The sequence below is a fragment of the Onychomys torridus genome, chromosome 1 (assembly GCF_903995425.1).
Source record: "Onychomys torridus chromosome 1, mOncTor1.1, whole genome shotgun sequence".
NCBI lineage: Eukaryota > Metazoa > Chordata > Mammalia > Rodentia > Cricetidae > Onychomys > Onychomys torridus.
In genome coordinates, this window is record NC_050443.1 from 99698180 (window position 1) to 99724542 (window position 26363).

The window sequence follows — 26363 nt, forward strand, 5'->3', positions numbered from 1 at the left end:
AGAGCTGTTGTGAGAACATAACTAGAACAGATCAACCCACATTAGCAAGAAGGAAAAAATGCCTGACAGACAGCACAAATCTTCAGTGTTCTATAGCAGGGCTTCCTGTTATTCAGGACCACCCATCCAGCTATTCAATATTTATCACAAGGCTCTGTAGCTAATCTATGGCAATATCTGCTAATTCCTTTATTCTTTCAAAAGGATGGCACCTAGTAAATATACCCCCATAAGAAGAAAAGGCCTTTCTGCCAACACCACCAATAATAACAACACTAGAAGAAGAAAATAGAACAGCTTATGGAAAAGCACTCACAGCAGAGTTCTGGCAGTAAGCTAAGTAGCCAGCAATCTAAGACTTGCTGCTAAGATGCAGCAGCATTATAATAATTTGAATGACAAGTACAAAGCTAGTATCAAAATAAATTCCAGGTAGTTTAACAAAGCAATCAATAGAAATACAAAAACCTGAACTTTAACCAAGCTACTAGAGAGAATTACATATTTTAGGCATAAATACCACAAAGAAATCCCAAAGCAACAAGAGTAGGTAGGCATCACTTTATAGTCATTTTAAACTGTGATGTGGAAAAATAAAGACAACAGAACCAAATCTGAAACAACAAATTTCCTCATTCCCAGGTTCTCGGCAAAGGTAAATGTGTAAAGTGATCGGTATTTCTAGTGAGATAAAGGGATGCTGTTCAACTGCTACAAAAATCCACTCTTCAAATCACAGTGCTGTGTCTCCTAACAGATGGGACCTGGGGCCAGTGATTTAACCTCTCTAATTCACAGCTGTCATTCCCAGAGTGAGGAATATGGTGCTCTCACATATTGCTACTAACTAGAGTACTCATAAGGTCTTTAAACCATAGTCTAACATATGCTTGCAAGTGATGTGCCTTTCAACAGAGGCATGCTCTAGATAGAGTATAATGTTTAGATAGGAGATTCATAAGTGCATAGGAACTCAATGTGATAAGATAAAGCCTAAGCAATCAAAGAGCAGGGACTGAACTGGGGGTTTTCCAGTTGAAAAATCACTAGTTGGACTCTTGCTGCATATTAGAAACTGTTAGATATAAAAAGATGAACTATAACATGGCCAGCACTCCAAAGAATGCCAGTCTAGTGGGAAAGACAGAGGAGACCAAATACACACACTAGATGAGCAGAAGCAATGACTGGCACTCTGCAATCCAGAAGAGTGAGCCAACATGTCCTTTACAGGCCCATGTAGCTGAAGTCTTGGTCCCCGGCTAAAAATACCACTAAGAAGCAGTGCAAACCAAGGATATAAGGCTTCCCGAGAGGAAGCAGTCACTGGGGACACTCTGACTCACTTACTTGTCTATCTTCATGGCATCTGACTCTGTACGAGTGTAATTTGTAATTAGTTACAGAAGAAGTCGGGGCTATTCTTTCAGTTATACCTTTTTTTTTTCTTTTAAAGAATTAGTTTTGAGATTTCACTCTTCTACTGTCTTTTTCTTAAAATTTGTATTTCTATTTATCATTGAGCACAGGACTACAATTCCTGTTGCAATGAGATGGACACAGAAAAAACAACAAAAGGAGAATAAAATATGGGAACAGTGATTTTCTTAGAGGTAATGGTGTGAAAAGAAAAACTCCACCTGACTGAATGGGAGGAAGGGCATCCAAGGATCCAAGTGCAAATTCATGGCAGAGACAGAAGAACCAAATAAAACAGTTGTTGCTAACATGCGGAAAAAGAAGATGAAATCAGTCTTGCTCTCTGAGTAACTTGGGGAAGGACATCTTTATAATGTGCTTAATAGCTTTCAAGAGTAAAGGAAAAGGAACAGAACAGAGATTAAAACACAAACACACATACACAACTAGAGAATTCAAGTAATTTAAGACAAATTTGTACAAACTAGGGAGAAGAGCTGGTGAGGTGGACCTTGAAGTAATGTAAAGGCATGTGAAGAAATTGTATAAAAGGCAAATGAAGGGTCAGATGTTCAATACACAGGAATCAGATTTGGGGTTCAGAGGATCAAAAAAATAGATTAAATGTGATTTAAAAAAATAGAGATTTTATTGAAACCAAGAAAAACAAAAGATAATAAAAATCTAAAAACACAACAGTATATACACTTAATCACAATTTTTAAAATAGTATACTATCATATAACATTCCAATGCCCACAGTGGTCAAATCTGCAAACTCAGGTGCATTACAGAGACGTGACCATTTACCTCTTTGACTGAGAATTCCTTCAGGCCTAAATATTTCTGGAGTCTCAAAGGCAAAAATGCAATCACTTTCCTGAACCGTCTCCAGGTCATCTGTGTCACTAAAGGAACGATGGAACCCATCATAGTACATTTCCGTTAACACAATCTAAAAAATGGGGAAAATGTGAACAGTTGGGTAACTGGAAATTCAATATAAAATGATCTTCCAATCCTACCCTAACCTTCACAAGACCATCAGGTTGGTAATGCTCAGTGGGGGCTATTAGATGGCTTCTAGGACCACATTATTTGCTGGTGATGAGAGACTCTTAGACATATAATAGCCTCTGTGACTATGTAACATACACTCTCAATACAGAACTCTATGGTACTAAATCCAGAGTCCCTCCAAGTTTGGGGACAGGTTATAACTGAATGACTCATTCTTCTGTTTCACAGGAAGAAAAAGGAAACAGAGACCTGCCTAAGGTTCCATATGTTTTCAGTCTCATGGAGAGGGCAGACTACATCTGAATCTAAGATACTCTTTCATATCATTAAATTCTCCTCTTTTCAGTTTAAAAAAAAAAAAATGTCAAATGACCATGGCTATGTGTATTGGAACACATAAAATCAACTCAAATGCCCAATGATAGTAACTAGTTAAATGCAGCCCTAATTGACTAAAGCTACTAGAAAGGATGACTTGCATATATCTGCATTATGAAGCCAAGCTCTAAGTAAACAAAAGGCTAAGAATGATATGTGCAATAACTCTACTTTTAGAAAAGATTATAGAATTTTCCCAGAAAAAAAATCTAAAGAATACTATACAACACAGCACTAAAGGTAGTGATCTTCTTAGCACTGATACTTAAGATACTTTTAATTTCTAAGTTATAGTTTTACAATGAAACAGAAAAACAAAAGACAGGGAAGAAAACAATAGCTACATTTAAAGCGTATGCTGCAGGTTCAGCAATACTGCCCAATTCGAAAGAACTAACCCTCAACCAGCCTGTCCTTAAACAGGGCCTTCTTCACCAGGTGAAAAGGCACCACTGGGCATCAACTGCCACTCCCCCTCCCCCATCACCACCTCAAGAGTCCCAACATTCAACAAGTTTGAGTTTCACAAATGACCCAGAAAAAAAAGAAAAAGAAAAATGTTCTTTGCACATTTCCTTATAAGGAATTTTATGCTTATGCTGTTTTTCTCCTGGTGAGCACGGAAGTGTAATTCACCTCTCCAGAAAGCTGAGGGCTAAAGCAAACCAGTAATTATGTCACCACTGTATACCACATGTGAAAAGAGCAGACAGCACTGAGGCTTTAAAGACACAGCTGCATTTGCCTAAGACACCAAGACCTCTCTCCCTTCTGCCCTCCCTCATCCTGGAGAGGAAAAAGAATCAAGCAGCAATCTAAAGTAAAGAAAATACCAACATCTCATCACTATGCCTGTACTCAGCCTATGAAAATAGAAGAGATCTGCTACATTAAGGCAATACTGCTTTAAGTGTATTTGCCCAAATGGGGCCAAATGAGGCCAAAGAACAAAATATCTTTATTATAAACGTGATTATATAGAAACTTCCAAAAGCTATCCAGGGAAAAGTTATTTCGCTGGTAAGTCATCCTTCCTTATAAATCCTAGCAATGTTTCCTATAATGTTTTTCCAATAAAAACTGTGTGTAAAATATATTAAGTCACCAACAAGCCAAAAGAATTTTTTGGTCAATTTAAACATACTGACTTATCAAAGATGTGATCCTCTTCCCCTTCCCCAAAAAGGAAAACTCAACTTTTCCTTATCTAAACAAAAGGCTTTGGTCCTCAGTAAGGAAACAAAACAGGGTGGCAGGTATAACTCAGGTATAGAGCACTTACTAGGAGTGGCAAGGCCCTGAGTTCAAACCCCAGTGCCTCAACAGGGGCCAGAAAAAAAACACAATGAACATATATAGAACATCACTCTGGCAAGATGCCCACTCTCACCACAACAGGAGGGGATTCCTAAGCCTCTCTGTCAAATAACACAGTAGTATTAAAGGTTAAGTAATTACACTTTACAAAGGAAGCCACAAGGTCTTGCATAAAACAGTTTTTCCTTTCATAAATACAATTAATTGAAGCAGGCAAATGTTTTCTATACACTATATTCTTTATATTTCCCCTATCCATCCATCCTCCCACAACATATTTGGCAGAAAATTAAAAAAGAAAAAAAAAAATCCAGATAAGCAGAAAGCAACATTTTAGTGGCTCATGAGTAGTTGGTCTTAGCAGGTTATTACCTGATCAGTAGGGATCTTTGTCTCCATAGACACGGCTTCCCGAAGTCTGGCTACAGTCCCAGACAGAGGCACAGCCACACCAATCCTCATGCAGTGGGAACATTTTCCTTGATACACTACAGTGACATAGAGAGGCCTGTCCAGATCAAAGTCAGATCTTCTCATTAGTCACTTATCTTAGCTAAAATATAGAAGTCAAACAAACCTAACCTGAAATCAACATAAAAACTAAAATGAGGCCTGAGAGAGCTCAGTTGCCTAGCATGCACAGTCATGCATCCCTCCCCCCACCCCCCAGTAACACGAAAACCACAAACAGTGGCATATGTCCACCACTGCAGCACTTGGAACCTAAAGACAGGAGAGTGGGAGGTCAAGGTCATTCTCAGTCACAGAAGTGTGAGACCAGACTGTGAAACATGAGACTCCATCTAAAAACAAGAAAACTCTGCCCTTTTATGTGGAAGCCAAATGGAAAAAGTTCATTTAGACCTAACTAGAAACTACTAAACAAATCAAAAGATCTTTGAAAAAGCAATCTTCATAAAAATATTTCTCAAGTAATATATTGGTAATTGGTTGTCTTTTTCTTCAAAACAGCCTAACTTTTAGAAACTCTGAAATAAGTACAAGGAGAGTCTCCAGAGAATCTAGGACTAGTGGTTAGAAAAAAAAAAAAAAAAACAATATGGCATGGGTTCACCAGTATCATGTGCCTGCTCAGCCTATACACTCACTCAGGCACTTGGCTTCAAGACTATAACAAGGCTTGTGTTCATTACCATTAAGTCTATTACTTAACTAAATAAGTAGAAGGCCTTAACAGAAGGCTACAGAGGAAGAAGTACTCCATCACAGCAAACTGTTAATTTTACACATACATTCTTACCTTGTATGGGGTAGTGGAATTGGCAAAGAAATGCACAGGAAAGGGTCAAAAGTGTTGCTCTGTTTCTGACAATGAGGACATGTCAAAGAAGATCTTTGAAAACAAAAACATAAACCATTCACGTCAGCTCACATAGAATTCCATCAAGCAGACAAAACAAGAGGGAACAAACATGTCATTTGCTCCTACCTGTACTGGGCTTGAAAAAGTTCTTGTACAAAAGTGCTACACACAGGAAAAGATGGTCCCTCAGGCATCATATCAGCCTCTGATGGTGGCTTAAAAGAAGAAAAAAGAAGTATAATTCACAAGCCTAAAGTACCAATTCTTGATTGAAATTGAGCTAAAATGTCACAAATACTCAACTTCCTTATAAACTGTGTATGGACCCCAGATGCTTCTGTAACATACTGTACGAAGGTAAACAGCACACAGCACACAGCCTGTAGGTCACATGGACTCATTCCCTCACAGACTACCGCATTTCTCTAGCCTGATAGACTGGCCAGTTTTCCTCCCTAGAATGTTCCAATCTTCATCTTGATGCTTCATCAGTCCACTTCACATTTTAAGCTTTTCATGTCCCTAGCTACTAAGCATCTGCTACCACATGTAGAGAACATGTACAGGATATTAGGACACAAGGATAAGTAACACAGTGCCTGGCCTTTAGGGTGTCTTAATATGGTGACAGAGTCAACCATGTATACATGGTTATGGCAGTACAGTGTTCAGAAACAAAAGGACCTTAAATCAGAATAATGCACTAACTTTCTAAAACTAGAAATTTGAAATACAGAACAGATTGTCACAAACTTCAACTGCTCCACAGAAGTGTTCTTCCTACTCTAGGAACCACTTTATCTATAACAATAAAGCTGTATGTGGAAAAGTTATATATGTGAATTGCTATGTTTCTCAATAAAACCATCTGGCCTCAGTTCCTATGCTCAAATCTAAGTCTTAGAGCCGAGGTATTCACAAATTTCCTTTTTGATTGTGTACTTGTTCTACTGATCTACACAGTATGTGTCTGACTGCTTCCCTTCATTAGACTGTAAGGTCTTTAGGTACAGTTGTCTTTTATCTACACTGCCAGCACAATAAGCAGGTAAATATCCCATAAAGTGCCTGCCCACTTAGTTTTATACTCACCCAGAGCTAGTCATTCTGCTTAATGCAACAACCCTCAACAGAAGTTTGTGAGAAGACTTCCCTCTCTCCTTACCCCTTTCCTTGCTCCCTGACTGCCCTTGCAAGGAATGAGTACATGTACTAACCTTCACAGGAGGCTGACCACTCTGCTTTACAGCATGATTGAGGTCTTCATGAACTCGATCCAAAAGCCATAGCAGAAACTCCTGGGCATCATGCTGGGAATTTCCTCGATATTGCAGAGCATTCTTTGACACAATACTCTACACAAGGAAATACATCAGCACAAACAGTATGAATTCCTGGATCTGAAAACAAACTATCATAATTCTGAATGAAGGGATATGAAATCGCAAGGGTATCCCAAAAAGACCACAGAAAAACAAACAAAACCAGAGGAATATCTTGATGAATGAAATTCAGTCAACAGCAAGTTACTGATGTCAACTTCTAACTTGTAACATTGACATGAGATGTTAATGACAAGGAAACCAGTGTAGACTTTGAAAGGACTCTTACGTTACTTTTGTTGACTTCTCTATCATTCTAAAATTATCATAGAATTATGTTTTAGAATACATTTTTTATTAATAGAGCATTTGTACAAACTACATGTCATGGGAGTAGAACACAAGATAGAGAATGAGTTGAGGGACAGTGATGACATCTCAAGAGATGTCACTTAAGCCTTGAAGGGGTAGAGGCAAAGATCAAAGTAGGGGCAGCTACATGTTTAAACACAAAAAGTGGTAAGAAAGTATGATGCTTTCAAGAAAGACCAAGAAGCTCAACAGAGCTGCAAGAGCAGGTCTGCAAGGCAGAGCAAGAGGAATGAGTAAAGACAAGACCAGCTCAGGGAGGATTTTAAAGCAAACTAAAGATGGCACAGGAAGCCAGGAAATGGTTCTAAGTGAACTGGCTAAGACCATGTGCTTCAAAGAGAAGCTGGATACAACTATTCCAAAGTAAAAGGAGGTGTAATGACCTGTTGGGATTGTTAGAAAAGAACATATGCAAAACATTTTACATATAAATGAGACAAATAAGCACTCCAACTTTAGCAGTGAGTATTTCATTTGGAGTAGGGGAAAGGTGCAGTGGTAAGCAGTCATGAAACAAAATGAGGAAAGAAACAAGGATCTAAGGCAGCACCGTGAAGGCACACATGAGAAGGCACACACTGAAAGCACACATGAGAAGGCACACTCCGTGAACACACACCGTGAACACACACATGAGAAGGCACACTCCGTGAACACACACCGTGAACACACACACTGTGAACGTACACACTGTAAAGACACACATGAGAAAACACATATGAGAAGGCACACACCATGAAGGCACACATGAGAACGCACACACTGTGAAGGAACACATGAAAATGCAAATTTGCAAGAGACTTAGAAATGTGTCAGAATCAATAGAATTTGTGACTTAAGAGAGTTAGGAGGTAGACCTCTATGCCACCCATGTCTTCTCTGATGGTGACTTTCACCTACATCAAGACAAGGGGGAAAAGGAAAGAGGGTGGTGAGTTCTCTTTCAAATCCACTGTGGCTGATATTCTGTAGAGTCACTACAAGGAGGACAGGGCGACAACTGAGAAAATACACATCTGGGCTCAGTGCAAGGGTCCACACTAAAGACAGAGGTGCAGAAGTCAACATGAGTGACTACAGTCACATATACCACTGAGATTGCCCAGTGATGTCACAAGACATTAAGCTAGAGGAGAAAACCCAGAAGACACACACATTTAGGCTTGGGAAGACATCAAAGGAGACCAAGAAAAAACTATTAGCACTGTGGCCAAGAGCATGGAGTTCAAAGAACCGAACAAAGAGTTTCATGAGGGAAATGACCTACTGGTATTACTAAAGGTAGAGAATGACAAAGTAAATGCAAACCAACCAACCACACACTGGGGCCAGAGAGACAGCTCAGTAGTCATTTGCCATGAAAGCCTGGCAACATGAGCTTGATCCCCAAAACCCATGTAAACAAAATTGGTGGAAACAAAATTGTCCTCTGACCTCCACACACATGTTATGATGTGCACGCGCACACACACACACACACACACACACACACACACACACAGTGAGAGAGCCAGAAAGAGAGAAAGAGAGTCACAAACTGCCTGCTATATTTCCAATTAAGAAAAATAATAAAGACTAAAAAAAAAAAAAAATAAGAAACAGATTGTAATTTGATTGTGAAGAACTGTCACAGCTTGATGACCAATTATATGTAAATAACAAAAAATGATTTATAAACTATCTTAAGATTCGGTTTGGGATGAAAAGTCAAAGAGATATTAGAAATAATTCATGTGACACCAGCAAACAAGTGAAGAGAGTCAGGTATGGTGGCTCACATCTAATCTCAGCACTTGGGAGTCTAGGACAAGAGGATTACTATATGAGTTCAAGGCCAGCCTGGACTACAGAAACTGACCCTGCCTCAAAAAATAGTGGAGGGAGGACCTGATAACAAACAGGGCTGGAGGAATACAAGGTGGACGTTATCTAGAAACAGCATGCAGGGTGGGACAGGCACAGGACTGCCTTCACTACACTACTCAACTTCTCCCAGCAGAGGCCAGACTCCTTTCTTGGTCTTTATTTCTACCTCTTCCCTGGTGGTCTAGTGGTTAGGATTCAACCCTCTCAATCTTTGCTTCTTCAGTGTCCCTGGACATCTCCATTGTGAAATGCATTGACTTGTGGTCTTCTGTTCCTTCATTTACATCAGAACAAAGCCATTGCTATGTACAACAGAAGAATGAGATAGATGGAAAAAAAAAAAAAAAAAAGACCTAGAACATCTTTGTAAGAAATATCACTGATACTAGCAATTAGACCAGTTGCTTACTGAGTATGGAAGAGAAATAAGGTAACTGGTGATACTAGGTCAGTAGAGCTAAAGAGAAATCCAGGAATATCATCAAGGTTTTCTATTTCTGACTTGGGTAATGATCAGAAACAAACCTGAATATGAGAGACCACAGAATTCTGAACAAGCCGAGTTTGAGGTGCCTACATCACCCCCAAATAAGGCTGCTTAGGGTGCTCAGTAAAGATATCTAGGTGGGTGATTTAAATCTGAAAGGCATATGACTATCAAATGAGCAAACAGAACAACGCATGGGTACCTAGTGAGAAATGCAGTCACCAGGCCAGAATCTTAACAAACATGAGCATAAGGAAAGGAAATGGAGTGGCCAAAGAAGTTCACACAAGCTGAACCAAAACATCTTCAAGATCGAAGTAACAATGAAAATACTACAGAAAAGTATTGTAACACAGATACTGGGATGCCCATCCTCTGGGATGGCAAACAAAAGGGTCACTTGCCCATTTGATCTCAGTGAAGCAAATATCCATCACAAATGGGTAAAGCAGAAGGAAAGTTAGAAAAATGAACAGCTTCCATGGACTATCCTTCATATCCCAGAAGCTGAGTTATGCAGGCAAGGAAAGAATCTGTGACTATCCAGAGAGGAATAGCTAATGGAAAGGAGAGCTCTGAAGACTTCTTCAACTCAAAGAGGAGGGATTCAAATAGTCGAAGATTTTGCCTTAAACAGATGTGGAGGGTGAGGGTCAGCCAACAGAAGCAACCAAGCAATGAAAGTCCTAGACACTGACAGCTGAACTACAGACAGGACAAGAAACCATTACCATTGGTTTGCTTTGCATGTTTTACTTCATGTAGGAAACAGAGAACACTGCTAAAAGGTCTTACATGTCATGGGAGAAAGAACAAGTCTAAAGCATGTAGCTAGGTCACAGCCACTGACAGAAGCACAGTGAGCTTCTGATCTGATCACACTCTTGTTTTCTTCAGCTTGTGTATCCCAGAAACAAATTAACCAAAATCAGTCTTCACTATGTATCAATGCTGGGTCAACATTTCTTTATCAAGAATTGCATTGTTTGCTTATGCTTCTTACCACTAACACATCAAGTCATCTAAACTTATCCACCAATCTTTATGTACAAAGATATTGTACTATGTTGTTTAGCAAGACTAAACAGGCAACTGAACTAATATAAACCTAACTAGGGTAAAATCCATACTGGGTCAACCCCACCATCAATCACCTTATCACAAACTGAAGGAACTAAAGGAAAAGAAAATCCCACTGAACAAACACACAAAAAAGCTCCTCTTTCTGCCGATTTAGCCCCTCAACACGGTGACATCTCACCAAGGATACACAGGGGTCTATTTATCTTACCTCTTCCCCAGACTAAATGAAATACAGAATAGCAGCCAATTCTTCAGTGTGTGCCTCAGAAAAATGCAAGTAGAAGTCGGGGTCCTAAGTGCCACCAACCATCAGAGACATCTGAGTCACTGAATGAGTGAGTAGGAAAGACCCTGATGACCAAAATCTTTAACTGGCTCAACCCCTACAGCCCCTGGCAAGCAATTTCATCATGTTCTGAGTCATACCTGATCCTACCTTGATTTTCCTTTTAAGATTCTTTTTCACTATTAAACCTTAATTTATTTGATGTCCTAAACTTAGTCACTATATTTTTTTAATAATTGATTATTACTATCATCTGCTGAATAACAGCATATTAAAGCATTAAAATTATGCAATATATTGCTTCTGTTAAAAATAAAACATGAACCTTCCTAAGTGTAACCTCATATACTTGTGTCTGTGTTATAGACTCTGGGTGTTTTTGTTTGGAAATTACTATATTCAGTCTATTGGCTTAAGTCCTATATGTCCTACTATAATCAGACCAATTGCATCCTCAGTTGATGATCCTTACAGACACTTACCAAATAAAAGTCAAAACATTTGCAAGACTCTAAGTTTCATAATAACCTCTTTTTAAAAAGGAACACTGCTTTTTCCCTTTGGAACAAAAAAAAATGAGTTAGGAACATAGTTCAGAAAAGAAAAATAAAGTCTACACTGGAGCGATACACCTCCAGACATGAGGTTCCATGAGGAGAAATCTTCACAGAGCCCTGGCAACAACTCATGCCCCAGGAAGATACTGACTGGTCTTAAACATTTTTTACCTGACCCCAAGACAAAGACAACACAGTAATGATGTTGATTTCCTCTCATGGGAAACAGGTATCACAATATTGGTCTGACATGACTCATTGATCAGAAGTTGGGCTACTCTTCTATGGACAAAGTGGTTTGTAAGAGTCATCAAACCAATCACTACCTGCTTTCTTTGCCAGAAGAATAGAATTTATTTCCCAGAGGCCTGAGGAACTAGCACAACAAGATGGCTCAGCAGGTAAGGCACTTGACACCAAGCCTGATATATCTGAGTTTGATCCCTGAGATCCACATTATAAGGAGAGAACTGATTCTCACTAGATGTCCTCTGACATCCAAAATCAGTGAGTAGGATGCTTAAAAAAAAAAAAAAAAAAAAAAAAAAAAAAAAAAAAACCACAGAACCACAGAAGAATCAGGATATCTGTACAGGTTGAGCATTCCTAGTCCAAAATGTTCCAAAATCCAAAAGTGTGTGTGTGTGTGTGTGTGTGTGTGTGTGTGTGTGTGTGTGTATACACATACATGCATACATATTAGGTGGTATTTGTGTAGTGTAGTATATATGCATTTATGTGCAGTGTGCATAGGCCACAAGATGTCAAATGTCCTGCCATGCTCTCCCCTATACCTCCCTCTCTCAAGACAGGGTCTCATGGTAGCCCTGCCTGATCACATAGCCCACTCTGGGCCTCAAATTCAGAGATCTGCCTGCCTCTGCCTCTCTAGTGCTGGGACTAAAAGTATTCACCACCACATCTAGCATCTTCCTTATTCTTTTGAGATGGGTTTTTACACTGAACCTAGAAGTAGGCTGGGAGCCAGCAAGCCCCAGAGATCCTTCTGTGTCTACCCCACATAGCATTAAGGTTACACACACACACACACACACACACACACACACACACACACACACACAGCTATGCCCAGCTTTTTACATAATCTCATGTCCTTATCCTTCTATGGAAAGCTCTATTACTATTACCTGCAGAACCTTCCTTCCAGTCCCCCAAAACCAAAAATTTTAAGTGCTGACATGACACTACTACAAGTGGAATATTTCACTCTTCCCCTCGTGTGATGAGGCACAGATGCACTAAAAACACTGTATAAAATTCACTACGTGAATAAGGTATCTACGAAGCATAAATGAATTCTATGTTTGAGTACAGTCCCATCCCCAAGATTATCTCATTATATACATAAATATTCCAAAGTCCAAAACCAAATTTGAAACTCCAAACACTTCTCATCTCAGGTATTTCAGATTAGAGATACTCAACTTGTATCCACAATTTTAGGGAAAGAAATATATGAAATGGTAGCATCTAGATTCACAGAGACTACCTAAAGTGAAATTTGGTTTCTAAACTAACACTAGAAATAAGTAACCATTGTACTGAAAATGGTTCATCTTTTGAATCTGACTTTTGGGACAACTAATAGGTTAATGAAGAGAAAGCCTTAAGGGATGAGATTTGTGCAAATGAGTGGGTACTATAAAACACATTCAAAGAATGAGGAAACTGAGAAAAAGTACTCACCTACAGTCTGTCCTGCCTATCAGATGTGCTGGGGTAAGTAAGGGTGGCCTAGAGAGGGAGTAGCCTAAAACCCATGCCAGGAGAGTAAGCTCACCCCTGACACTGCCTGGAACACCAGGACCCACAGGCTGGATGACCCAGAGACCTAGAATAGAACCAAACATGACTGGAGGCGGAAAAAATGTCAATGTAACAATGCCTAACAATATTCTGCTATACTCATAGATTGGTGCCTCGCCCAACTGTCATCAGAGGAGCTTCATCCAGAACTAATGGAAATATGCAGACCCACAGCCAAACATTAGGTGGAGGCTGGGGAACCCTGCAGAAGAGAGGGAGAAAGGATTGTAGGAGCCAGAGGATTCAAAGACACAAGAAAACTCAGAGAATCAACTAACCTGGGCTCATAGGGGCTCACAGAAACTGAACCAACAAGCAGGGGGCCTGCATGGGACTGACCTAGGCACTCTGCATATATGTTATAGCTCTGTAGCTTGCTCCTCTTGTGGGATTCCTAACAACAGGGACTGTCTCCATCTCTTTTACTGACTTTTGGGACCCTATTCGGGGCGGTGCTTAGTCTTACTGCAACTTGATATGCCATGTTTTGTTGATACTCAAGGGAGACCTGCCCTTTCCTGAATAGAAATGGAGGAGGAGAGTACTGGAGGGGGGGGGGGTGAGAAGAGGGAGAGCTGAGAGGGCCTGGGAGGAAAGGAGGGAAAGGGAAACTGAGACCCGGATGTAAAATTAAAAAAGAAAAAGAATCTGCATGCTGTAAGAATAGGCTCTCCTGAGAAGGAGAAAGGAGAGGTTAAGTAGAACAGAGTTACACAAAAGCCCCAAAAACTCTCAACTAGACTCTGAATTCATGATTTAGCTTTAAAACCATACATTCCTAGAGTGTGGTATCCAGTCCATTGCACTGAAGCCCAGACCCCATAAACAATCTGATCCAACTGTATAAGGACTGCTAGTTAACCAGAACATCTCATTGGGATTTAGAATGAGAGTAGATGACTACTTCAAAATACCATACATAGGTCCAGAATAGAGCCCGAATTGGCTTTCCTCAAAACACTTCCGCATCCCCTCAGGCACACTCTCTTCCTGTGCCACCATCAACTGCAGACTGCAGTTTGTCAGTCAAGATTATGCAGTCAGCCGCAGTGGTGGCACACGCCTTACCAGCATTGGGAAGCTGGTCTGCTGCTCACTACCACAGAATCCCAATATCTAAAACAAATTTAAGACAAGAGCTGCTGTGAAGATTAAAGACTGAGTGTGAAATTACTTTGTAAATAATATGCCTACACACACACACACACACACACACACACACACACACACACACAGAGTATTTTCATGACTGTTTTTTTTAATTCTTACAGGGGTCTTCCCTATATGTATACATGTATGCCTGGTGTCCATGAAAGCCAGAAGAGAGCATCAGATCCCCTGGGACTGGAGTTGCAAATGGTGTGAGGCACTATGTAGGTACTAGGAATTAAATCAGGGGGTAAGGGGGATAGAAGAGCAGTCAATGCTCTTAGCCCCTGACCATCTTTCCAGTCCCATGCTCCCCCAAACCAGATGGCTATGTCTTATTCTTAAAGACAGAATGCCAAGAGTGAAAATGTACTGATCTGATGATAAGCACCAACATTCCTTTAGTAGGAGCAGGTACCAACAAAGTCATGTCTGACCAGCCCCCTGGATCTTCTAAAGCATGAATTGTTTGTTCGTGGATGTACTGTTTGCTGCCATCTGAGCTGAACAACTGGAGGAAGAAGCAACAGATGTTCAGCAACTGGCCAGTTCCTCTAGGCACTGCCTCAGTGTGGGCACAGAACAATGGCTTCTACACATACAAGAAACAATCACAGCACAACAAAGACTCAAGATCGCCCCATGTGCTCCCTGAAAAAATGTTTGTTATACAGGGGAAAAAACATCATTCGAAGAACACTGAATGAACAATTAATAACAGAGCAAACAAGTATTTTTGAAGGAAGAGGCAACAGATGACATATTTTACTCAATTTTTAATGACTTCTCTTCCACTACTATTGAAAAAAAAAGGTTTGGATTTTTTGTTTTGTTTTGAGTATGTGGAAACGATGAGGTCATTGTTTTCCAGGGTTTTTACTATAGGAAACAGCTGTGGGGACTATACAAACAGAGAACACTGCCCCATTTAGTAGCCCCTCATTGTGACAAGGGTATAAAGGGACAGGAAAAAACCATCAAACCACATACTAATATCAAAACAGAAGTGGCCGAGTCACAGCAAAAGCTTGAAGTACACAAAGGAAGATGTAAAACAGTTCAGTGGAAACAAGCATTTATGTTACACCAACTCCATTTGGGTTAAGGGTTTGTTTGTTCTGTGGGCAGACCAGACTGGGCAGCTCCTTTCCACTTCAATGATTCTCGCACAGCTCCTGAAAACACAGCACTCAACAGATACAGCATGAAAAATGGGTTTTGCCCAGGTTTCAAAAGTTCAAACATAACTAAACTCACCTCTCACCTCCAAAACCATTTTCCACTTTACCAGTCTTGAAAAGTGCCACCCCAAGATATCTTGTCTCAAGAACCCTCCATATTATTTTCAACTCTCTCCTTCTTTGTTCCCCCACAAACTGCCAAAAGAGGAGGGGAGAGGGGGGGAGAGGAGGAGAAGGAAGGGGAAGAAAGGGAACAGTGCATGCAACCCTCCTCATGAGACTGCTTTAAGGGAGCAGTGACACGGAGGCTTGTGTACTGAGGCCCGCCACTCCATCTTCTGACTTCTTCCCTGCTCTCTGCTACTGACTGCACCATCAACTGCAGAAATGGCAGTTTGTCAGTCAAGTGAGGTCTGACCCAAGTAAGTCTACAACAGACCTGGCCATCATCAGCACATCCACACTGCTAACAGTCTAGTCTGCAAGCCGTCCTTAGCTGTGCCTTCCCCACTCGGTTCAGATTAACCAACAGTGTGTACATTCCAAAAACCAGGAATGGGAACTTGATGCTGAGTTAGGACATAATCACTGCCCACTGCACACAAGGACCTGGGGTTTAAAAAACAACAATGGGCTCAGAAATCTGAGTCCCCTTGTCTCTGGAATTGAGTTTCTCTGTTTTCAACAGTTCATACAACATAGGGATGATCTGATCCCAGGAAGAATGTATGAATAAATGCATCTAATCCTGTTATCCTTTGGGGAACAGATGGTTCATTACCTCAATTTCTTCCTAGTTATTAGCTGATGCAAGCTTTCTCTCTGTATCATTATTAGTTTACAGTTTTATTGAAGGCTACTGCATTTGTCAATGGCAGGCAAGTATTCAGTAGGTATAGTTCTCTGTCCAAAATTAATATAGCTACTTAACATTAAAATTCACACAAAATAACTTTTTTAACGACAAAATGAGAACTTTTAAAGAAGAGCATGAGAATAAGTAATATTTGATAGCAATAGAACTGATGAAACAATGTAAAATTCATAAATGCATCATCAAATGCTAAAGAGGCCTTCTGTAGAGAAGCAGGATGATGATAAGGCTGGATGAGAACAATAGCATCAGTTAGCACTTGCTGAACACTGCATGCAGGCCTCTTGCCAGGTTCTTCACAGTCCAAAACAGGTATAGGAAGTAGATACACTGTCATCCCCACATTACAGATGAGGAAGTGAAAAGCAGATAAGTAAGCCTCAAGGTCTAAAGGTAAGGAGAGGAGTGGGGCTAGACACTAATTTCCCCGTCTACACTTAACCACTTACCAAATTACACAAAGCTTTAGTATAAATCCCACATCACACAAGGTTTACCCAGGCAAACTACTAAATTACTAAAGAGAGAAATATTTTGGAACATAAAAGGAAAAAGTATCAAAATCTGAGTAGACAGCATAACCAAGTAGGATTTATTCCTGCTGTGAAACAAAGGTTCCACACACTAAAACATCCAGCAATGTGAAATATCAAAATTAACAACATGAGGGAGGGGGAGGCAGGAGCATCTCAAACTGATACAGTAAGAAACATTTAACTCTTCCAATGAATTATGGGAGAAACTAAGTCAACAAACCAGGTAGAAAAGGATACTTCTTCAAGATAGGGGTAATCACTTTCAACATGGGTGCCTAAAAGCAACTCCTCTAAGCTCAAGAAAAAAGACAAGGATACCACTTTGCAATAAAGTGGGAGAAAAAACTAAAAATAACAAAATGGGAAAGAAGCCAATATCTCTCTCTGTTCACAAATGATGTCCCCTTTTGTGTAGAAAACTATAGATACCAGCAAAATCTGCTGTAACTAATAAATTAATTAGCAAAGTTGCAGGATACAGAATCAACATACCAAAGTCAATTACATACTTTCATACACTATTAATAAACAAATCCAAAGAGAATTAGCATTCTCGTTATGCAGCTGAGAGTGTAGCTATCAATACAGTGGCAGAAAACCCGTTTAGTGTGGGAAAGACCCTAGATCCAATCCCCAAATCAAAAGGAGCTATTCTACTTACAACCACATCATTTAGAATAAAATATGTATAAACAGTTTTAATCAAGGAAGCAGAAAAAGACTGCACTGAGAGAAATAAAATAGGACATAAATAAATGTTCTCCCATTTTTTGTGAACTGAACATTTAAGTATCATTACAATGATACTGCTACCCAACACAATCTATAGGATGAATGTAATCCCTATCAAAATTCTAACCACTTTTTTCCCCAGAAATATTAGTCCTTAAGTTTGCCAGGAGGTGGTGGCACATGCCTTTAACCCCAGCACTTGGGAGGCAGAGGCAGGCACAGATCTCTGAGTTCGAGGGCAGCCTGGGCTACAAAGAAAAATCTTGTCGAGAAAAAACAAAAAAAAACAAAAAAATAAGTCCTTAAGTTATATAAAATATCAAGAGACTCTGAAGCCAAAAGGATCTTGAAAAGCACAAAGGTGAAAGTATCACACCAGATTTTTGAACTCACTACACAACTATAGTAATCGAAACAGTGTGGCACTGACATTACAACAAACTCAACAGACCTTCTTTATTTTACCACTGCTGTATCATTGTGTTTAAACACTACATACCCAAAGACTAGCTAGTACAGTGTCAGGAACTCCAATCTGTAGAAGTGTTAACTGCTGACAATGAATTAAAAGATGAACCAGTCTTCTGCTTATAGTGCAGCTTACAATCCAGTTCTCTGAACTCCTACTCAACCTTCCATTAGTAGTTCAAAACAGCTTCCTTATAAACAGATAGGTCCTCTGAGGGCAAGAACCGTGTTCCATAATCTTTACACTAAATCCGCTATTCCCAACCTCTCACCTATACTAGCTCCTTTAAACACAATAATTGAGCAGATGTGCATTGGTTTAAGTCAGATGCCATGTTTAAACATGACCCCCAAAGCTCCTGTTTTTGAAATGTAATCCCCAATACAAACACTGAGACCTTTAAGAGGCAATTGGGCATAAGGGCCCTGCCCTCAAGAATAAAGAAGGTACTATGTATAGTCCCTTCTCAGAACTTGTCAGAGGGGAGGTGGATAGTAGCCAGTGAACATCAACAGATAAGAAATTTTAACTCCTAAGAGCTAAGAAGATAGGTACATGAGTGAGAATAATGAATTTGGCCAGATGGGTTGGGACAAAAAAGGACTCAAAAGGGTTATATTATCGGAAAGACCTGGAGGTGCACTCAGAAGTCTGACAGACCTTGTCTGCAATTCAGTGAGGAGGAGAGTAGGGCAGGTGAGGCTGGAAAGGTAGGTCTCACTGGGTCTTGTAGGCCAAGGTGAAATACTGAGGTTTCATTCTGAGCAAAGGTTGGCTTCGACTGGTTTCTAAGATGACTGTGTTCAAACATGAAATTATTACAGGAGTAGATTCCTGATTAAAAAGACCAAGTTTACACCCCATTCTCACCCTCCTTCCTCACCCCATTGCAAACTCACAAGCTCTCAGTCTCCTGGCCGTTGTTCATCTTCTGCCATAGGATGATGGAGAAAGAAGGCCTTTGTCAGATGTAGGCCCCTCCCTACAATTGTTGCAATTCCCAGTCTCCAAAATTTCAACAAATTTCTTTAGAAATCACCCAGTCTGTGGTATTATAATTGCAAAAAGAACCAGAACATCAGCAAACATGGAGTTCTACGATTGTCTGTGTATTTTATTCCCCAACTAGCCTTCTTTCCCACTTCCTGCACCTGATAAGAAATGGTACACATCAGCTCATGCATTTAAAGAGTCAGAGAGGGTTGTTTTTAAGCAAGATTTCTGAAAGTACCTGAGCCTCAGGAGCAATGGCACACATTCAGAGCTGGTTGCAGATGACCTTATTTTCACTACAATTCTGCACCAGTCTCAGAGGGAAAAAATGCTGCTTGTCTCAGCATGTCCACTAGGTCTGCTCAAGTGCTCCGCTGAGACCTGTTACGCCAGTGGCTGGGCTGATAAGGCCACTCCAGACCAAAAATTCATGTTCTTGGTTACTGCAAACTTGGAAGGAGTCTGCAGAGCACTTCCTGCAGTAGATCACTCTGCTGTAGCTGCTCTTTGAGAGCATGGTTTGAAAACTGAGGCTATATCTATCTTGGTTGAAAGTGCCCATCCATTTGTCTTTTTTCACTTGTTACGAAAAGAACTAGAAACCAAAGGCATTCGTAAGAACCCAAACACCTATGCTTCTGGTAAAATTAAAGCTTGCTGATTTCCCCTTAAAACACCAGAATGAGTATTCAGATTTCAAAATCAGTTACTTCACTGTTTTATAAAGAAAATTGCTGACACAAGGGCTGAATCTAAGTTTTACCCTCATGAGCAAGCGTGTGCACAGGCTCACACATACACAAAGTTACAAAGTAAATAGGCTAGAGGCTGGGAAAGATAGGGAAATCTATGCTGAAAACAGACAAAATGCTTCTCCACCTCACCACTACTGACATTTTGGGCTAAATCATGAGGAGGAGGGGGGTTCACATTGTAGCATAGAGAATCCCTGAAATCTACCCACTAAAAGCCAATAGCACTCTTACCCCATGTGGTATTACAACCAAGTATGTCTCCAAACATAGACGAACATCCCAGGGGATTGGAGGTATGCGGTACAAAAAAATAAAAATGTTCTGATTACAAACCAGTATTTTAAGAGCATGAAAAGATAAGTGTGAGAAAAAAAAAGATGCAGGCTGCACCTAGAGAAATTTCTTAAAGTATATCAGTTAGGCCAGTCAATGTGTCATTCTAGCAAATGGAAACTCAACTTTCACAACCATAGTCCAACCAGAAGCAAAGCAAAGCAAAACCAAGAAAGGAAAAACAACACATTTACCTGGCAAGCTCCTTAAGCACAAATCAATGTGGTTAGGAGGTAGAAGGAGGAATTCTAACTGACAACTTACAGAGAAACATGACTAACCTGGAAGATTTAACATGATAATAATCACACTCAAATCCAAAGTGAATACTCTTCTAGATCTTAAGGCAAAATCAAGGCAGTGGATTGATTCTAACTCCTCTGCCAGCTCCAGTCAGGTGGTGGCTGCCTGGAGCCAAGAACTGAGCAGGACTCTGAGATTCTGTGAGCTGCCTGAATACGAAAAATACACAAATTATCCATGTTGGCCACAAACAGGCAAGGGAGCAGGGACAGACAGGCCTCACATCTATCTTCAACTTCTCTTATGTTCAAAATAATATTCAGTAAAAAAAAAAAAAAAGAAAAAAAAAGGGAAGAGGGAAACCAATCCTCCACAGAGAGCAAGAGAAAGAAAGAGTGGGGAAGAGACAAAAGGAGGAGGGGTAAAGAGACAGGGAGGAAGACAGAAAGAAAGAAATGCTATCACTATCCCACTTTATCAGCCCTGGTCCCCAACTTCCAATGGATAAAGTCCAAACCAGCCCGCAACGCCCTTCATGATTTCTTCACAACATGCTTCCCCAAGGTGGTCTGCACCACGATGGCTGGCCATGGTGCAACCACCTACTAATGTCTCACTGTTTTCCCAAAGCACGTGCAATTTCACACTAGCCTTTATCACTTCCTGGCCCAGGAAACATGCGCCTCCTGTTCTGGGATGTCCTCTCATCCGCTCCTTGGAACCCACTACTATTAGATAGTCAACAGCAGCAGGCAGGCCTGAAAGCTTGTTAGAAAAGCAGACTGAGGCCCCTCTCCAGCATATCAGAATTTGCTTTATAACAAGATCCTCAAGTGAACTATAAATGTGAGTCGAGTACAAGTTCAAGTGCAAGATGAGCTCTCAGTGAACCTAAGTCCCACTGGATTCAACTGCAAGTGTCTGGCCCATGGTCGATGAGGTATTTCGGTGGACTAAGAGACCAAACCCTACTCACTCATCTTCCGTATTAAAGCAGGAAACCCAAATGACGCAGGTATAGTCAGTGAGATGTCAGCAGAGGCCTGCTGGGGACTCCTAAGAGAACATTTATTTCTCTCAGGACTTCCTGTCTTCTTACTAGAACACAAGGTGCTGCAGGTGTCACTGTCAGGCAATCATGAGGTAACAAACATGAGACTACAATCCCAGTAACAGCTAAGGACAACAGAGTAGAAACGGAATGATCTAGGTTAGCAATATAAATACAATGGAGCCTCTGGAACATCACAGAACCCCCAGACTACTGTGTCAGCCTGTCCACATTTCTACTTCACAACACTCTCATAGTGAATGTTCCTTCTGATGGTGAACGCATGCCTGTCTGAGTAAACCGTCAGTAAAAGGGAGGTGAATTAATGAACACACAGTGAACTCTACTGAGGGTTCAGAAGACTACAGTGTTTCAAAAAACGAGGACTCCAAGAATGTGTTCAACTTTGCCAAGTATACCTCTAAAGTCTCTATTCTTCTAGAAGTATTGACCTGTTTCTGCTGGTAGCTTAATGGATGTAAAAGTGAGCACAACCTCAAAGAGTATGCTCAACTTTGCCAAAGTATGCCTATCAATCAGTCCTGCACATCTAGAATTACTAACCCATCTCTACTCACTCAGAGCTTGATGGAAAGCACCTGCAATGTTTACATGCTAAGATGCTGACATACCAAACAACTGTGAACATCACACTAGGATTCTGCCTTGAAAACTCCCCCAATGTTGTGGCTACTCATGGGCTGTACGCAAAGGAGAGGGGGCCTATAAAAACACCATTCTCCTAGGTTCTTACTTTGAGACCTCTAACATGAATCCTTGCTTTGACAGTTCTTATTTAAGACTAATATTTCCATTCAAAATTTCAAGATCAAACAGCCAAACACTTTTTCTTCTTAAGCACTATAAGCAAAAATGATTAAAAAGGGAGTGGTGTGTAAGAGCAGTGTTGCTCCTCAGCAGGAAGGCAGGATCTACCCAAAACAGACTCTCAGCTCCACCATCATTCAGTCCTGCAATCCAATCAGTACTCAGAGAAATGCATTTTAGAGAGAAACTTGATAGCACCAATGGAAAACCAGTACCACGTGCCATAAATAGAAGACAAATAAAAAAATCCAATAAAAGTATAACCTTATTAAATTTAGCTACTATTGGGCTGACAAGATAGCTCAGCAGGTAAACCTGACAACCTGAGTTCAAGCCCCAGAGCCCATATAAAGGTGACTCCACAACTTGCCCTCTGACCTCTACACAAATGACACACAGACACACAAAGTAAATTTTTCTTGAATAAACATAATGTTGTCTACCAAACTCTTTAAACTTGAAATTTGTTTTCTTACTTAGAGCGGGTGGGGAGATTGATCCCAGCACACAGGAGGCTGTCAGGAAGAACTCAAGCTGAGAGTCAGCCTTGGGCTACATAGTGGGACCCTGTATCCAAGAATAAGAAAGGCTCATAGAACATGTGGGTGCGCCAGATATGTTATAATATTTTTTAAAGGCTAAATATCAAACTGAGGTGTTCTCCTAAGCATGAGGAAATAAGAAAGGGAATGGAAAGTAACTGATTTTTTTCATTGTTCGACATCCTTCTAGTTAATATCATACCCATGTCCCACATCAAAGTATCCTTTTTACAATCTCCAATCTCCCCTGCTCAACTTGCAGTAAGAACCCAACTCCTTAGGACAGCCCAAATGACCGTTACCATCTGGACCTTGCAAACTCCTCTGCTCTCCAATTCCAATCTCATCCTGTTACTACATGGACAGCTCCAGCTGCAGCTGCAAACCAAGGCCAGGACCACCTCCCCCATCTGCTACATCATCAAAGTACTATCTGACAACACCTGGTTAGTTTTACTTAAGAATAAAAAGAAGTAGAGCACTATGTGCTCTTAACAACTTAGCAGGATGAACCCCCTAAAAGTGCCCCAAATGGGTAATTTCATAGTGTCCAATGTAGCCTGTCAACTTGTTGTGAGTAGGTACCAGGCAAACAGGAGCACAAAGAGGCTCAGTAATTTGCTAGGAAAGAAGCAGCCGGATTCGAACCCTGCTGAATGCTCTCCCACCAATACCCGCTCCAAAAACTGCAGTTTCCATGAAGGAAGGGTCTTGCTCCTGGCAACATCCATCCCCAAGGCGGATCACAGGACCTGGCGCCTGGGTTCTGGGCGCTAGAAGAAGACCAAACTGAATGCGTGAATGGTGGGAGGAATGCATTCCTTTGTCATCTGGGTTATCTTCCAGAACTCTCTGAGCATCCAGCACAGAAATCCTCCCGGCCCGAAGAGGAGGAGCCCAAGAAGCGCCCGAGCTCGCGGGGCCCCGGGGCTCACCTTGAAGTCCCGGCTGTGCTGCGGGGTGTACTCTAGCGTCCAGAGCGCCCGCACCAGGTGCGCCAGCTGCTCGGTGACCTCGCCCTGGCCGTGCGGGCCGCGACCCGCCGGCTGCTCCGGCTCGGGCTCCGGCTCCGGCCGGCCCACCCGGTACTGGCCCAGTGCCAGGTACTCGGCGAAGAGCTCGGTGTTGCTGAGGCACTGCAGCGTGGCGTTCATGAAGCACGTGTTGCCGTGGTTGCGGAGCCCCGCCACGCCGGGCACCGGCTCCGAAGCGCAGGCGGGCGGCGCGGGCGAGGCGGGCGGCGGCGGGCACGGCGGCGGCGGCGTAGGCGCGGAGGCCGGCCCGGGCGGGAAGCAGCTGCGGAGGCCGCCGCGGTCCGGGGCGGCGCCCTCGGAGCTGAGGTGCGAGAGCGTGGACAGCGTCTTGAGGACGCGGCTCATGAAGCTGCCCACCGAGCGCGCCGACGACGGCGACGAGGGCGCGGCCGGCCCGGGGCCCCCAGTGCCGCCACCGCCCCCGGCGCGGCCGCTCCGGAACAGCCGCTTGCTGAACGAGCGCTTCTCCTTCCCGCCCGCCGCCACCGGCGGCCCGGGCCCGGGCGCCGTTACCTTGGACATGGCGGTAGCTGCCGACGCTCATCACCGCGCCTGTCCGCCCGGACCGCGACTCCGCCACGGCCGCCGCCGCATCCCGCCGCCCGCGCCTCACCCGGCTCGGGGGGCTCCGAGCCCCACACCACCTCTGGGCGCCACGGCGAGAGCGAGCGAGACAGCGGTGGCCGAGGGGCGCGCGTGCGCGCGCGGCCGCCCAATGGGCGGCTCACGTGACCCGCCTGACTCGTAGCCCCGCCCCATGCTGAAGCTGTGCAGCCACCATGTTGACTGTGGGAATAGGGCTGTCCCTACAGCCCGACTCTAGGACTCCAAGCTCCGGGCGTGGTTCTGCGGTGTGAAGCCCGAGACTGGCCATGTTTAGTGTGGGCATAGTCCCGTAAGCTTAGGCAAGCGCTGGGTGGTGGATTTTAGGGGTGGGTCTTGGTCTTTGCTCGTCAAATGGAAGCCATCTAAAGAAAGTTCGGAAATCAAACTGTCCCTTGCCAGGTGGTGAAAGAGCTCATGGACGTAGCTTTGTCTTGTCCTAGGCAAGTTAACCCAGCTGGCTCCACTGCCGCGTATCACCCGAACGCGGTCACGGAGCCTGGCACATTCTAGTGGGCTTTTCTTCCAGGATGTACCTTGAGATCCCAGCAAACCAGTATTATTAGAATTACCTTACTGAAAAGTTTCGCAAAACAAACAAATAAACAAACAAAAACAGCCTTTAAATCCACTCTCATTATTCACTCATTCATTCATTCATGCATTCATCCATTCATTCATTCAATAAATGGCTACTGAACACTTAAACTGTGTGCCAAATACTGTACTAAACAAGAATGGAACTAACTGGGTTTCCACTTGCCTTCCTACAATTTACACTCTCAATGGATACTCATTCATAATAACCTCTGTATTCTACACGATATACCAAGCATGGAATACCTTCTTTAATCTTCAGTTCAATGCTTTTGATATCTCATTTCAACCCAAGTTTGATTCAAAGCTTTAACTTTGATCTTTAAACCAAGGGTCACAGACCCACTACTATCACAGAGACCAGATAGGTCATGACAGTGAACAAAGGATCCTGGTGACCAGGTCATGCTTCATGTGACTTGGGAACACAAGAATTGTGGACAGTGGCAAACTGCTAATTCACATTCTTCTAAAGGGATGGCTGCCGCTCACCTCCAGTCAGTTGTTCACATGTGAGAATGAGGACTTGGTGTTGCCAGATCATCTGATTTCTAGAGAGAAGGTGGGAATTCTATTTTTAAATGTTGGCTCAATTTGAAAAAGAAAAAAAAAATAGTGCATGGGAGAGCAGTGTGCATTAAGGCTGCCTTCTGCACAAAACCCACTGGTTTGTGACCTTCTCCTTGTATGTTCTCTTTGCTGAGAGACTAGCCTGTATCCTGGTTACTGCAGCATGGAGATATTGGGAAAGAAAGCCCATAACATTTTTAAAATAGAAAGGCCACCCTACACCCATTTCAAAGTTTTGACCTCTAGCTTTCTACCCAATAGTAAGTATAGTATCCTATACTGACCTCCTTGGGTTTCTCTGAATAGGCTCGAACCAGCTCCACTTCTACCTCCTAATCAAACACCTACCTTCATTGTATCTCAAGCTCCTTGTAGCATCAGAAAGAAAGCCATCTGATGGCAACCATCGCCGAAGCCCATGGCCCTCCACCTTTTGCACACATACTTGCTGCTCCTAGTGATCCTGATTGAGAGCCTTTGCCCAAGCTAATCTACCCACTTCAGATATCTTCCCTTGAACTTCCTCACTTAGTTCACCTCTCCTCATCCCTAAAATCCTACCTTTGGTGTAAACTCCTCCTGGAGGCATCATTTCTGTAGACTCTCAGTACTTTG

The 26363-nt window shown here is 42.1% G+C and overlaps 1 protein-coding gene across 2 annotated transcripts in view; it reads right to left on the reverse strand.

Annotated features, from left to right (window-relative positions):
- Positions 1-24677, reverse strand: part of Usp31 (ubiquitin specific peptidase 31) — a 54473-nt gene extending 29796 nt beyond the window's left edge. The window contains exons 1-7 of one of the 2 annotated variants that reach the window (XM_036191066.1): positions 24492-24677; positions 23880-24279; positions 6676-6813; positions 5585-5673; positions 5396-5488; positions 4507-4642; positions 2230-2374 (exon numbers count right to left, since the gene is read on the reverse strand). In XM_036191066.1, the coding sequence (XP_036046959.1) occupies positions 2230-2374; positions 4507-4642; positions 5396-5488; positions 5585-5673; positions 6676-6813; positions 23880-24098 (820 nt within the window). In that variant the 5' untranslated portion in view covers positions 24099-24279; positions 24492-24677. Of the gene's footprint in view, positions 1-2229; positions 2375-4506; positions 4643-5395; positions 5489-5584; positions 5674-6675; positions 6814-23879 lie in introns of both variants that reach the window. The other variant, XM_036191059.1, reaches the window with a different exon arrangement.
- Positions 24678-26363: the final 1686 nt, after the last annotated feature.